This window comes from Salmo salar, chromosome 23 (genome assembly GCF_965601325.2).
Source record: "Salmo salar chromosome 23, fSalSal1, whole genome shotgun sequence".
NCBI classification, from domain to species: Eukaryota; Metazoa; Chordata; class Actinopteri; order Salmoniformes; family Salmonidae; genus Salmo; species Salmo salar.
This window is the reverse complement of record NC_138313.1, coordinates 41,672,481-41,688,606: the sequence shown is the minus strand read 5'-3', so window position 1 is coordinate 41,688,606 and position 16,126 is coordinate 41,672,481. Positions and strand designations below refer to the sequence as shown.

The following is a 16,126-nucleotide window of genomic DNA, read 5'->3' as shown; positions in this document are numbered from 1 at the left end:
CTGAAGGACTTGAATAGCCTGTGTTAAATATAGAGAGTCTGGGAACATCAAACAAATGGGGAAAAGGAACCATATTTTGGTAATAAAACCAGTTGGAAATATGCTTGGGAACGTAATGAGTATGTATGTCAGTTCGGTTGTCATCTGAGACATTATGACTGATGACAGGACGACATAAACTGTACCTGAGAAAGTATACACCCTCTAGTTATCAGAGTAACATGGAATTGTTATGCAATTGAAATGTTTGATATTGAAATTGTTTGTTAGGAGATTAAATGTAATTTTAGCTTCCAAATGAGAGAATTGGGTTTTCATAAGGAAAGTGCCCTGCTTGATCAGTGGCCCACCCCTGTGAAGAGACAGGGGTTATAAACGATGAAACACATCCTTCCCCCTCTCCACTATATAAGCCTTTGACGAAAAGATAACCATGGTTCCAGTACGTGAGGTCTGCAGCCTCTACGTTAGAAGGACACACATGTCAAGTACAGAACTAAGCCAACCTCGGCGTGAGCTTTGGTGGCGAATGGTATGAACTTTGAGCTTATTCACTACAGAAGTGATACTTCCTAGCCGTTGAGTTAGCAGCGGCCGCTGTAGACGGGGGCTAGGAAAGGACGGATGACGGATCCAGTCTAACAGACAGACAAAGATACCACCACGTATCCAATTTACCACCAGAGACATTCTTCCGAGGACAGGAAGATTTGTTGGCCAACCCGGCGAGCATCTACGACCAATCTACCGAAGCGCAGCTCAGAGTAAATATTTATTGCATTTTCCTTTTCCAAATGGGCGGTAATTTAGAATGCATAAGATAATGTATTTACGATAGCATAGCTGCTGTTTCTTTGTTCCTAAGTCTTCCCGCTCTTTCATTCAAGCCCAACCCCCTTTCCTTTGTGTAACCAGCCATCATGTATGACATCATTTGTATTCGGTGTATTTGTAATTCTGTGTGATTAGTTTAGGTATTTAGTAAATAAATAATTAAACCCAATTTTGTATTGCTGATTCAACTTGTTAGCCAGGGTTCGTGAAGATAGCCGAAAATGTACAACTTTCATTATGAGACTGAAAATAAGATAAGGGTTACTATTGACTGCTATCGATGTAAAATATTACAAAGTATTTTAAGAGTTTATTCGGAAGATAACGGCTCTATAAACGTTCTTCCGTGGTGCCCCGACTTTCTAGTTAATTACATTTACATGATTAGCTTAATCAGGTAATATTAATTACAGAGAAAGGATTTTATAGGTTAGCATGTCATATCACTTAATCCGGCATAGCCAAAGACACAACAGCATAAAGGACAGATAAGAGGAGATGAGTCACTCACTGTTCTTGGAGGATAAAATCCACGTTCTCCCGAGACACCTGTCCCGTCACGGGGTGCCGGAACGACGTGGTCCTCTGGTTATGGCTGTGAGAGGACCAGAGGATAAGAGAGGGAGGAGAAGTGGGGGATGGAGGGTGGAGGAGAGGTGGGGGATGAAACAGAGTGGAACAAAATTAGCATCTCTGGCTGTCGAATCAGTCTGTGGTCATCGCGCTGGATTTTCACCCCCTTCCAACTCACATGTAAACACAAGCTGATAATTCTCTAGGGGCGTAGCAGGTTTCAAACGCCTCCTAACCCTACCCTCCTACCCCACCCCCAGACTTTCCCAGGCGTGTGTAGAATGTGAAGGGTGGCAGTGGCCCCCACCCTGGACAGCTCCTATGATCTCCTCCTAAAGTGTCAGGCTCAGCACGAAACACCGGACACAGGGAGAGAGAGGGCAGTCAGGCCAGGCAGGGCCTCCATCGATTTCCCCCTCAGCCAGTGACACAGGGAGAGAGAGGGCAGTCAGGCCAGGCAGGGCCTCCATCGATTTCCCCCTCAGCCAGTGACACAGGGAGAGAGAGGGCAGTCAGGCAGGGCCTCCATCGATTCCCCCCTCAGCCAGTGACACAGGGAGAGAGAGGGCAGTCAGGCCAGGCAGTACCTCCATCGATTCCCCCCTCAGCCAGTGACACAGGGAGAGAGAGGGCAGTCAGGCAGGGCCTCCATCGATTCCCCCCTCAGCCAGTGACACAGGGAGAGAGAGGGCAGTCAGGCAGGGCCTCCATCGATTCCCCCCTCAGCCAGTGACACAGGGAGAGAGAGGGCAGTCAGGCCAGGCAGGGCCTCCATCGATTCCCCCCCTCAGCCAGTGACACAAGGAGAGAGAGGGCAGTCAGGCAGGGCCTCCATCGATTTCCTCCTCAGCCAGTGACACAGGGAGAGAGAGGGCAGTCAGGCAGGGCCTCCATCGATTCCCCCCTCAGCCAGTGACACAGGGAGAGAGAGGGCAGTCAGGCAGGGCCTCCATCGATTCCCCCCCTCAGCCAGTGACACAGGGAAAGAGAGGGCAGTCAGGCAGGGCCTCCATCGATTCCCCCCCTCAGCCAGTGACACAGGGAGAGAGAGGGCAGTCAGGCAGGGCCTCCATCGATTCCCCCCCTCAGCCAGTGACACAGGGAGAGGGCCGTCAGGTATGGTAGCATCCCAAATGGGACCCTAATCCCTACATAGTGTACTACTTTTGACAAGCCCTGGTCAATGGTTGTGCACTATGTAGGGAATAGGGTGCTATTTGGCACGCAGCCAAGTGACAGGGGCACACTTGGCAACACAGCACCCTCCCAACAGATTCCATCCATCAGATCGCTGTACAGGAGCTGCTGCTGTCCTTGTTCCTGTCAGTTTCTGTTCCTGTAGGAGCTGATGTGGAGTGACAGCTGAGAGCTCACTTCCTGGTTTTAAGGAAGGAAAAAAGCCCTCTGGTCCAGTACACACAGTGATGTGTGAAGCGGCTGCAGTGACACTATTTATCTTTATAGAGGTAGTATCCTATGTAGTGCACTACTTTCCACCAGAGCCCTATGTAGTGCACTACTTTCCACCAGAACCCTATGGACCATTGTCAAAAGTAGAGCACTCAATAGCGAACAGGGTTCTATTTGGGACGCAGCACAGGCAAATACGCACAATGCTCTAGATAGGAATATGTCTCAGAGGACATATCAAACTGTATCAAAGAAAATGATCTTAGAAAAGGTTGTACTGCTGTCTAGGTGGATAGAGGCTTGAGTATTAGCGATACAGGCTGAACCGAAATGAAAGCGCTGTCCAGGGGATGGCAGTGCCACTCACCTAAGATGGTGACGTGCTCACATATCCCCATCAAATTCAACAGCAACATGTAGTATTACACTGAGGTCATCCAACATCATTGCTTGTGAACAACCAGTTTCAGGTCCTAAAGGCATTACACAATAGAGAAAAGCACTGGGGTTTTGCCTGCTCCTAACTTTATTTTTAAACATGGATTTTTTTAATTTAACTAGGCAAGTCAGTTAAGAACAAATTCTTATTTACAATGACGACCTACACTGGCCAAACCTCAGACGACGCTGAGCCAATTATGTGCCGCCCTATGCGATTCCCAATCACGGCCGGTTGTGATACAGCCTGGAATCGAACCAGGGTATCTGTAGTGACACCTCAAGCACTGAGATGCAGTGCCTTAGACCGCTTTGCCACTAGGGAGCCAACCAAATCAGTCATGAAAAAGCCCATTGACAAATGGCTATTGGGAATGATATTATAGATAGAGTCTTCAGGATCACCAGCTGTCCCAGCCACCAACTAACATACAGAACCAGCTGTCCCAGCCACCGACTAACATACAGAACCAGCTGTCCCAGCCACCGACTAACATACAGAACCAGCTGTCCCAGCCACCGACTAACATACAGAACCAGCTGTCCCAGCCACCGACTAACATACAGAACCAGCTGTCCCAGCCACCGACTAACATACAGAACCAGCTGTCCCAGCCACCGACTAACATACAGAACCAGCTGTCCCAGCCACCGACTAACATACAGAACCAGCTGTCCCAGCCACCGACTAACATACAGAACCAGCTGTCCCAGCCACCGACTAACATACAGAACCAGCTGTCCCAGCCACCGACTAACATACAGAACCAGCTGTCCCAGCCACCGACTAACATACAGAACCAGCTGTCCCAGCCACCGACTAACATACAGAACCAGCTGTCCCAGCCACCGACTAACATACAGAAACAAATCAATGCTCATTTATTTCGTAATCTGATATTTGATGCACCACTGTGGTTGAACCACTGTGATAAATCTGTGTCTGATTGCTCTGACTGACACCAAGTATGAATGGAATAGTATTGGTTTGATTGGAAGCCATTGGAAGCCATGCATGGCAGCAATGTCACGCCAGTCAGAGGGTCGGAAATAGCCAGCGATATTGAGTTTTGTGGTGTCGTAAAAGGCCTGGTTTGAGGACTGAGGAACATTAATGGAGTTTTATTTGGAGGTAGTTCCTGGTAGTTTCTTGGGGTAGATGTTTTGGGTATTTTCTGGTATTTGGGGTTGTTTCTGGTAGTTTGGTATTTTGGTATTTTGGGGTTGTTTGGGGGTATAGGACCCCGTAAATGTTAGCTCTCTATCTAGCTAGTTTTGAGAATGCTGTGGAAGTACCTGGATAAAGACAGAGGTGGAGCGGACAACCACAGAAAACCCTAACAAGGAGAGGGTAGAGCTCAGCAGTAATGCCAGTGGGTTATTTAGAGGGTAGAGCTCAGCAGTAATGCCAGTGGGTTATTTAGAGGCTAGAGCTCAGCAGTAATGCCAGTGGGTTATTTAGAGGGTAGAGCTCAGCAGTAATGCCAGTGGGTTATTTAGAGGGTAGAGCTCAGCAGTAATGCCAGTGGGTTATTTAGAGGGTAGAGCTCAGCAGTAATGCCAGTGGGTTATTTAGAGGCTAGAGCTCAGCAGTAATGCCAGTGGGTTATTTAGAGGGTAGAGCTCAGCAGTAATGCCAGTGGGTTATTTAGAGGGTAGAGCTCAGCAGTAATGCCAGTGGGTTATTTAGAGGCTAGAGCTCAGCAGTAATGCCAGTGGGTTATTTAGAGGGTAGAGCTCAGCAGTAATGCCAGTGGGTTATTTAGAGGCTAGAGCTCAGCAGTAATGCCAGTGGGTTATTTAGAGGGTAGAGCTCAGCAGTAATGCCAGTGGGTTATTTAGAGGGTAGAGCTCAGCAGTAATGCCAGTGGGTTATTTAGAGGGTAGAGCTCAGCAGTAATGCCAGTGGGTTATTTAGAGGCTAGAGCTCAGCAGTAATGCCAGTGGGTTATTTAGAGGGTAGAGCTCAGCAGTAATGCCAGTGGGTTATTTAGAGGGTAGAGCTCAGCAGTAATGCCAGTGGGTTATTTAGAGGCTAGAGCTCAGCAGTAATGCCAGTGGGTTATTTAGAGGGTAGAGCTCAGCAGTAATGCCAGTGGGTTATTTAGAGGCTAGAGCTCAGCAGTAATGCCAGTGGGTTATTTAGAGGGTAGAGCTCAGCAGTAATACCAGTGGGTTATTTCGATCAGTCTGCATGGTGTTTTTTAAGAGAAAGCAGACATTTCTTCTCAGAGGGCTGTGATGAAGGAGGTATTTACCTAAAATTTGTTGTATTTTTTTTGTCATTTAGCAGACTTACAAGAGCAATTGGGGCAATTAAGTGCCTTGCTCAAGGGCACATCGACAGAGCCTTGTCGACCCCCGGGTTTGGAACAAGTAACCTTTCAGTTACTGGCCCAATGCTCTAACCACTAGGCTATCTGCTGCCCTAGAACGCCTGATGGGGTATGTGAGGAGACTCCAGTCTGGATTAGTACAGCATTTCATCTACATTTGCTTAATCTGCTCCCATTTCAGACTCAATTTAAGTTTCCAGTGGGTGTGAAACGTGTGTGTGTGTGTGTGTGTGTGTGTGTGTGTGTGTGTGTGTGTGTGTGTGTGTGTGTGTGTGTGTGGACTAAAAGCAGGCTGCATTTAGCAGGGCGATTGAAGTGCAGTGTTCCGTCAGAGGCTCTGTATCGAGGTGCTGTGTTCTGTCAGAGGCTCTGTATCGAGGTGCTGTGTTCTGTCAGAGGCTCTGTATCGAGGTGCGGTGTTCTGTCAGAGGCTCTGTATCGAGGTGCTGTGTTCTGTCAGAGGCTCTGTATCGAGGTGCTGTGTTCTGTCAGAGGCTCTGTATCGAGGTGCTGTGTTCTGTCAGAGGCTCTGTATCGAGGTGCTGTGTTCTGTCAGAGGCTCTGTATCGAGGTGCTGTGTTCTGTCAGAGGCTCTGTATCGAGGTGCTGTGGTCTGTCAGAGGCTCTGCATCGAGGTGCTGTGTTCTGTCAGAGGCTCTGTATCGAGGTGCTGTGTTCTGTCAGAGGCTCTGTATCGAGGTGCTGTGTTCTGTCAGAGGCTCTGTATCGAGGTGCGGTGTTCTGTCAGAGGCTCTGTATCGAGGTGCTGTGGTCTGTCAGAGGCTCTGCATCGAGGTGCTGTGTTCTGTCAGAGGCTCTGTATCGAGGTGCTGTGTTCCGTCAGAGGCTCTGTATCGAGGTGCTGTGTTCCGTCAGAGGATCTGTATCGAGGTGCTGTGTTCCATCAGAGGATCTGTATCGAGGTGCTGTGTTCCATCAGAGGATCTGTATCGAGGTGCTGTGTTCCATCAGAGGATCTGTATCGAGGTGCTGTGTTCCATCAGAGGATCTGTATCGAGGTGCTGTGTTCCATCAGAGGATCTGTATCGAGGTGCTGTGTTCCATCAGAGGATCTGTATCGAGGTGCTGTGTTCCATCAGAGGATCTGTATCGAGGTGCTGTGTTCCATCAGAGGATCTGTATCGAGGTGCTGTGTTCCATCAGAGGATCTGTATCGAGGTGCTGTGTTCCATCAGAGGATCTGTATCGAGGTGCTGTGTTCCATCAGAGGATCTGTATCGAGGTGCTGTGTTCCATCAGAGGATCTGTATCGAGGTGCTGTGTTCCATCAGAGGATCTGTATCGAGGTGCTGTGTTCCATCAGAGGATCTGTATCGAGGTGCTGTGTTCCATCAGAGGATCTGTATCGAGGTGCTGTGTTCCATCAGAGGATCTGTATCGAGGTGCTGTGTTCCATCAGAGGATCTGTATCGAGGTGCTGTGTTCCATCAGAGGATCTGTAATGAGGCCTGTCAGGACACCGTCAGCAGCTAAGCGCTGTTTTTGATGCGCGCACACACAAAGCTGTTAATGCACTGCCTCTCTGATCTCAACAGCAAACACACAACATTTCCCTTCAACAAAACCAGCCAGAGTTTGTACCACAAAGACATTGTCTGATTCACTGTCAGGAGCGTCAGCAAAAACAAACAGAGTGTTCCTATAATAGGCCTACGCCTGTCAGTCAAACTTGGCTGGAAACTCTTTTCTCCTCACCCAGTACTGTCTGTATCTCCCTATCAGAAAGCAGACCACTATCACAGTGTGAGAGGCTGGAAGGTCATAAGTGCTCTAGTGCATTTCTGTGTCTCTAATGGCACCCTATTCCCTATATAGTGCACTACTTTTGACTCTATGGGTTCTGGTCAAAAGCAGTGCACTACATAGGGAATGGGGTATCATTTGGGGCGTAGCCCATGCTACAGACTGCTCTCTGCTTCAAGTTCCTACTGGTGCCATGTGACCCTCCATCTGACCTCGTCATAACGTCGGCGGTATCCAGATGACATGTATGAGTGACGACCGGCAGTCACCGGGTTACACAAACACACCGGGTTACACAAACACACCGGGTTACACAAACACACCGGGTTACACAAACACACTGGGTTACACAAACACACCGGGTTACACAAACACACCGGGTTACACAAACACACTGGGTTACACAAACACACCGGGTTACATAAACACACTGGGTTACATAAACACACTGGGTTACATAAACACACTGGGTTACACAAACACACCGGGTTACACAAACACACTGGGTTACACAAACACACTGGGTTACATAAACACACTGGGTTACACAAACACACTATTCACCATGACAGGAGTGACACGGCCAAACAAAGACTCTTTCTACAAAGAGAAAGCGAGAGAGAGACGGACGTCTGTCCATCTGTCCCCCCACACAAACAAACACACTAAAGTCCCCCCCCCCCCTTGCTGCGTCAAGTCAACCTCTTTTTGACACCCCTTTCTCTACTCCTGTCCGTACTTGATAGGTCAAAACTTAGGGAACTCTCTGGCTACACTCTTTCAAGGACCTTCTTCTAAATATGCTCAGGCCTTGATAATTTAGTCATTACCGTGTTTAATTAAAATTGCCTCTATCCAAAGCCTATAGTCCGATCCAATCAGTCAAGAGTGGGCTTCAGAAGTTGTCTCTCCATTAGCTTAATGGCTATTAGCCTCTGATAAGATTGACTAGACAACAGTGTGTAAATGCCTCTGATAAAGGCTTGATCTTTGTGCATTCTCACTGTTTTCTCCTGATGAAACCATACAAAAAAGAACAAAGGCCCGTATTTACAAAGCTTCTCAGTGTAGGAATGCTGATTTAGGATCAGGTCCCCCCTGTCCGTATAAACTCTGAATATGGGCCCAGAATAAATTAAATCGCTGCCCATTTAGCTGTTGGCGCCACTTGTTTTATGGCACCTGTTTAACTAACGTTATTGGTGTTTCTCCTATGCATTTCTCACCTCAAACATTGAGACACACCCTCCCAAGTCATTGATATATCAAAGGCTGAATACATTGGCTTTGAACAGCGCCTCTCTCTGGTTATGTCCCAAACTGCACCTTATTCCCTATACAGTGCACTACTTTTGACCAGGACCCATATGGACCCTGGTTAAAATGAGTGCACTAAATAGGGAATAGGGTGCGATTTGGGAAGCAGCCTCCGCTCTCTCTGACATCTCACCCTATCCTAAGTAGAGGCATTTGTCTCCATATCTACTGACACGAGACCGCTGACATGTTTGCGAGAGCCCCGCCCTGCGAAAGATGGATTGCTTTGAAACCTCTATTTGATGAGGGGGTGTGTGTTCAGTCAAAGTTCAGGTCAATTTAAAGGTGTCCAGATGAAATTTGTTTGAAATGCAAGGCAGAGGACAGACGGACATGTGGAGGACAAAACGGAGGGAGGACAGAGGGGTGTGTGTGTGTGTGTGTCTGTGTGTACATGTATAAGTATATGTGTGTGTATGTACGTGTATACGTTTGTGGGTACGTGTGCGGTGGCATAGACAGACATTTTAAGTAGCCCTTTGTATGGTATGTAGGCCGTCCATCATACAGCTAATAATTAGCCTTCCATCCCACACGCTGGCTTTTGTTAAATGGTTTATTTCAACTTTATTTATTTCAGTTGTGCTCAGTAAAGCCTCTCCCTCTCAATCTAAATGAGAGCTCTAAATCTTGATCTCTTTAAATCTCAATCTAATCCCAGCTAAAGCTGGTACGTGCACCGGACTGTACCATCATAACTGATGAATGGTTAGCTTTTGTAGCTGCACAACACTCTGAAGATACACTGTACATAATACTGCATAAGACTAGACTGTATATAATATCCAAGCCTCTCGCTCGTTCTTTCCCTCGGCGCTCGCACTAAATTCTAGCAATCATCAAAATAGAGGTTTTTAAATGGTTAAATTAAAGGTTAAAGCTGCAATATGTAACTTTTTGGGCAACCTGATCAAATTAACAGAAATGTGAGTTATAGATCTGTCATTCTCATTGAAAGCCAGTCTAAGGAGCGGTTGATCTGTTCTACTGTGTGTGTGTGTGTGTGTGTGTGTGTGTGTACTTCTATGCTTCCCGTTCTGAAAACACAATATTTTTGGTTATTGAAAATATATTTTACAGCGGTCGAGATGGTCCAATGATTCTCTAAACTGTACTTGCTTGTTTTGTCAAAAACTGAAATAGGTGAACTATTAGAATTTTAGCAACCAGGAAATGGCAGAGCGATTTCTGCACAGTGCATCTTTAAGGGTTCAAATCAAGCTGGCCTATTTTACCTGCTTCCACATGGTTCCAGTTCTGTCTTTCACCCCGCTGCTCTGTAGTGGTGGTGGTGTGTCCCTGTCATAGGGAGGAATACTACCTGACCCGTACCTCACTCTCTCATGTCCTCTCTCCAGCCAATTGGCTTCCCAGTAGGACTGCACTGCAGCCTGGGATTTCATTCACAGTACAGTGAGAGGCAGTGGCACAATGTAGCTTGGCTCCAGATGACCACTGAGGACGACCACTGTCTTATGTCTCCCGACACACACACACACACACACACACACACACACACACACACACACACACACACACACACACACACACGGAATGCCATAAAAGGAATCAGATCTATGAGGTAAACTAAAGTCTACTGACGCTTACCAGAACGGGGATGTCAGAAAAAGCTATAGCATTGGCCCAGAGAAAGTAGGCTCATTTATCAGTGTGGGCTGGCTGTGTGTAGAATCCTATTGGTGTGTCTGGCGGCACAAATCACTTTAACGAAGGTTATTAACCACACAGGATGACCACGGGACATTAAACTGATACACAGGCGCCATTAAAAACACCCGTTTGACCATTGCCTCTCCTGTATCAGAGCATAACATGTCCCTTCTACTTTTTGGATGTTTGTTTTGCAGAAAACTCCAAGTCCTCTCAGCCCCCGGAGAGGCACTCAGTGTTCACCTCAAATAAATCAAATCTAATTTTGTTACATGCGCCGAATACAACAGGTGTAGACTTTACCGTGAAATGCTTACTTACGAACCCTTTCCCAACAATAGAGTAAAAAAAAAATATCCAAAAAATCAAGGAAATAGTAACACAAAATAACGAGGCTATATACAAGGTGTACCAGTACTGAGTCAATGTACTGAGGTAACAGGTAGTTGAGGTAGTTGAGGTAACATGTAGGTAGGGGGTAAAAGTGTCTAGGCAATCAGGATAGATAATAAATAAGAGTAGCAGCAGCGTATGTGAGGAGTGTGAAAGTCTGTGTCTGTCTGTCTGTGTGTGTGTGTGTGTGTGTGTGTGTGTGTGTGTGTGTGTGTGTGTGTGTGTGTGTGTGTGTGTGTGTGTGTGTGTGTGTGTGTGTGAGCGTATGTGTGTGGGTAGAGTCTAGGTAGTGTGTGGGTAGAGTCTAGGTAGTGTGTGGGTAGAGTCTAGGTAGTGTGTGGGTAGAGTCTAGGTAGTGTGTGGGTAGAGTCTAGGTAGTGTGTGGGTAGAGTCTAGGTAGTGTGTGGGTAGAGTCTAGGTAGTGTGTGGGTAGAGTCTAGGTAGTGTGCATAGAGCCAGTACAAGAATGTCAGAGCAACAAAACAAAAGAAAGTGTCAATGCAAATAGTCCGAGTGGCCATTTGATGAACTGTTCAGCAGTCTAATGGATTGGGGGTAGAAGCTGGTCCCAGACTTTTGATCACAGACTTGGCGCTGTGATACTGTTTGCCGTGTGGTAGCAGAGGGAACAGTCTATTACTTAGGTGGCTGGAGTCTTTTACCATTTTTAGGGCCTTCCTCTGACACCGCCTGGTATAGAGGTCTTGGATGGCAGGGAGCTTTGCCCCAGTGATGTACTGGGCCGTATGCACTATCTTCTGTTGCACCTTGCTGTCGGATACCAAGCAGTTGCCATGCCAAGCGGTGATGCAGCCAGTAAAGATGCTCTCTCAATGGTGCAGCTGTAGAACTTTTTGAGGATCTGAGGGCCCATGCCAAATCCTTTCAGCCTCCTGATGGGGAAGAGGTGTTGTCGTACCCTCTTCACGACTGTGTTGGTGTGTTTGGACCATGATAGGTCCTTAGTGATGTAGACACAGAGGAACTTGAAGCTCTCGACCCGTTCCACTACAGCCCCGTCGATGTGATGGGGGCGTGCTCGACCCTTCGTTTCCTGTAGTCCACGATCAGCTCCTTGATCTTGCTGACGTTGTGGGAGAGGTCTCTGACCTCCTCTCTATCTCATCGTCGTCGGTGATCAGGCCTACTACCGTTGTATCGTCGGCAAACTTAATGATGATGTTGGAGTGGCCACGCACTGTCGTGCAGCAGGTAGCCTAGCAGTTAAGAGCGTTGGGCCAGTAAACGAAAGTCACTGGTTCAAATCCCAGAGCCAACTAGGTGAAAAATCTGTTGACGTGTCCTTGAGCAAGGCACTTAACCCTAACTGCTCATGTAAGTCGCTCTGGAAAATGACTAAAATGTCAAAAAATTCAAATAATCTTTGAACAGGGAGTACAGGGGGGCATGCACCCCCTGTGGGGTCCCTGTGTTGAGGGTCAGCATGGTAGATGTGTTGTTTGCCGACTCTTACCACCTCGGGGAGGAAGGAAGTGTGGCGGTGGTCTTGGCAGTTCAGAAAGCCTTTGTTACAGAGAACAGGAAAAGCTACAGCAAACGAACGGTCAGTGTGCTCCTTTCATACGAATCAACAGAGCAATCTTCAATACAACTTAGTTTGTCCATCTGTTATAACGGAAACTCATCTTCTGCTCCGCTCTCCGTATGCCTTCATTCCCTCCCCCTTCTCTCTCCCATCTCCATTGTCCTTTCTCCTTTTGATAACTTCAGACAAGTGTGGGATTGCGTTCAGCCGAGGGCTTGACATCACACCCTAACCCAGCAGCAGGATGCAATGAAGTGGGGTTTGATATTGTGGCACACAGGGAAACTTTTGTTTGGCCAGATCGTAACCGGTGCCAGCTCCCCCCCTCTCTCTCCAGTGTCACCCTGGCAGTGGCCCTGAACAACAAGGGCACCTCCAGCATGAGAGGGGTAAGGGGACATGGATGGCACTCAAAGCTGCTGACAGCCTGTCATCGACGCCAAACCAGTAATAACGGGCAAAGTCTCGGGCAGGGCCGTGCACAGACCTTTCAGGAGGCTAGTGGAAAAAGGGCACCTCCCCGTTTGGAAATATGGCTATTCATAACATACCAAATGCCTCTGTAGTGGAAATGTTCACTTTTTGGAGCATAGGCCTTGTACTTATTTCTGCAACAACACTCACTCATCGCCCGTCTAGCATCACTACTCTGGACGGTTCTGACTTAGAATATGTGGACAACTACAAATACCTAGGTGTCTGGTTAGACTGTAAACTCTCCTTCCAGACTCACATTAAGCATCTCCAATCCAAAATTAAATCTAGAATCGGCTTCCTATTTCGCAACAAAGCATCCATCACCCATGCTGCCAAACATACCCTCGTAAAACTGACTATCCTACCGATCCTGGACTTCGGCGATGTCATTTACAAAATAGCCTACGACACTCTATTCAACAAACTGGATGCAGTCTATCACAGTGCCATCCGTTTTGTCACCAAAGCCCCATATACTACCCACCACTGCGACCTGTATGCTCTCGTTGGCTGGCCATCACTTCATATTCGTCGCCAAACCCACTGGCTCCAGGTCATCTACAGTTGAAGTCGGAAGTTTACATACACTTAGATTGGTGTCATTAAAACTTGTTTTTCAACCACTCCACAAATTTCTTGTTAAGTCGGTTAGGACATCTACTTTGTGCATGACACAAGTAATTTTTCCAACAATTGTTTACAGACAAATTATGTCACTTATAATTCACTGTATCACAATTCCAGTGGGTCAGAAGTTTACATACACTAAGTTGACTGTGCCTTTAAATAGCTTGGAAAATTCCAGAAAATTATGTCATGGCTTTAGAAGCTTCTGATAGGCTAATTGACATCCTTTGAGTCAATTGGAGGTGTACCTGTGGATGTATTTCAAGGCCTACCTTCAAACTCAGTGCCTCTTTGCTTGACATCATGGGAAAATCAACAGAAATCAGCCAAGACTTCAGAAAAGAAATTGTAGACCTCGACAAGTGTGGTTCATCCTTGGGAGCAATTTCCAAATGCCTGAAGGTACCACATTCATCTGTACAAACAATAGTACGCAAGTATAAACATCATTGGACCACGCAGCCGTCATACTGCTCTGTCTCCTAGAGATGAACATGAAAAGTGCAAATCAATCCCAGAACAACAGCAAAGAACCTTGTGAAGATGCTGGATGAAACAGGTACAAAAGTATCTATATCCACAGTAAAACGAGTCCTATATCGACATAACCTGAAAGGCCACTCAGCAAGGAAGAAGCCAATGCTCCAAAACTACCCAAAAAAAGCCAAACTACGGTTTGCAACTGCACATGGGGACAAAGATTGTACTTTTTGGAGAAATGTCCTCTGGTCTGATGAAACAAAAATAGAACTGTTTGGCCATAATAACCATCGTTATGTTTGGAGGAAAAAGGAGGAGGCTTGCAAGCCGAAGAACACCATCCCAACCGTGAAGCACGGGGGTGGCAGAATCATGTTGTGGGGGTGTTTTGCTGCAGGAGGGACTGGTGCACTTCACAAAATAGATGGCATCATGAGGAAAGAAAATTATGTGGATATATTGAAGCAACATCAAGACATCAGTCAGGAAGTTGAAGCTTGCTTGCAAATGGGTCTTCCAAATGGACAATGATCCCATGCATAGTTCCAAAGTTGTGGCAAAATGGCTTAAGGACAACAAAGTCAAGGTATTGGAGTGGCCATCACAAAGCCCTGACCTCAATCCTATAGAAAACTTGTGGGCAGAACTGAAAAAGCGTGTGCAAGCAAGGAGGCCTACTGACCTGACTCAGTTACACCAGCTCTGTCAGGAGGAATGGGCCAAAAATCACCCAAAGTATTGTGGGAAGCTTGTGGAAAGGCTACCCAAAACGTTTGACCCAAGTTAAACAATTTAAAGGCAATGCTACCAAATACTAACTGAGTGTATGTAAACTTCTGACCCACTGGGAATGTCATGAAATAAATAAAAGCTGAAATAAATCACTCTGAACTATTATTCTGACATTTCACATTCTTAAAATAAAGTGGTGATCCTAACTGACCTAAGATGTCAGGAATTGTGAAAAACTGAGTTTAAATGCATTTGGCTAAGGTGTATGTAAACTTCCAACTTCAACTGTATAAGTCTTTGCTAGGTAAAGCCCCACCTTATCTCAGCTTAGTGGTCACCATAGCAGCACCCACCTGTAGTACGCACTCCAGCAGATATATTTCACTGGTCACCCCCAAAGCAAACTCATCCTTTGACCGCCTTTCCTTTAAGTTCTCTGCTGCCAATAACTGGAACGAATTGCAACATTCATCTTCTGCACATCTATCGCTCCAGTGTTTAATTGCTAAATTGGAATTATTTCGCCACTATGGCTTATTTATTGCCTTATCTCCCTAATCTTACTACATTTGCACACACTGTATATAGATTTCTTTCTGTTTCTATTGTGTTATTGACTGTTCGTCTGTTTATCCCATGTGTAACTCCGTGTTGTTTGTGTTGCACTGCTTTGCTCTGTCTTGGCCAGGTTGCAGTTGTAAATGAGAACTTGTTCTCAACTGGCCTACCTGGTTAAATAAAAGGTGAAATATATATATATTTATTTTTTTAATCACAAATTGTAAGCAAGCTAGTTAGAATTCCTCCTAAAGACATGACTGACATAAGGAACAGACGGTGGGCTATCAGCTGATCATTGATGTTGATGATTGATGTTAATCTGCTAAAAACGTCCCTTTTTCAAGACCCCGTCTTTCAAAGATAATTCGTAGAAATCCAAATAACTTCACAGATCTTCATTGTAAAAGGTTGAAATTAAACACTGTTTTCCATGCTTGTTCAATGAACCATAAACAATTAATGAACATGCACCTGTGGAACAGTCGTTAAGACACTAACAGCTTATAGACGGTAGGCAATTAAGGTCAGTTATGAAAACTTAGGACACTAAAAGAGGCCTTTCTACTGACTCTGAAAAACTCCAAAAGAAAGATGCCCTGGGTCCCTGCTCATCTGCGTGAACGTGCCTTAGACATGCTGCAAGGAGGCATGAGGACTGCAGATGTGGCCAGGGTAATAAATTGCCATGTCCGTACCTTGAGATGCCTAAGACAGCGCTACAGGAAGACAGGACAGACAGCTGATCGTCCTCGCAGTGACAGACCACATGTAACAACACCTGCACAGGATCGGTACATCCGAACACCTGTAGGACCGGTACAGGATGGCAACAACAACTGCCCGGGTTACACCAGGAACGCACAATCCCTCCATCAGTGCTCAGACGGTCCGCAATAGGCTGAGAGAGGCTGGACTGAGGACTTGTAGGCCTGTTGTAAGGCAGGTCCTCACCGGACATCACAGGCAA

The 16,126-nt window shown here is 46.5% G+C and overlaps 1 protein-coding gene across 6 annotated transcripts in view; it reads right to left on the bottom strand.

The window, feature by feature from the left end:
- The window catches only part of LOC106584624 (pleckstrin homology domain-containing family A member 7), a 187,065-nt gene that overhangs the window by 85,872 nt on the left and 85,067 nt on the right, over positions 1–16,126 (bottom strand). For all 6 annotated transcript variants that reach the window (XM_045706211.2, XM_045706215.2, XM_045706212.2 and 3 more), the window contains one exon: positions 1,346–1,429. In XM_045706211.2, the coding sequence (XP_045562167.2) occupies positions 1,346–1,429 (84 nt within the window). The remainder of the gene's footprint in view (positions 1–1,345; positions 1,430–16,126) is intronic.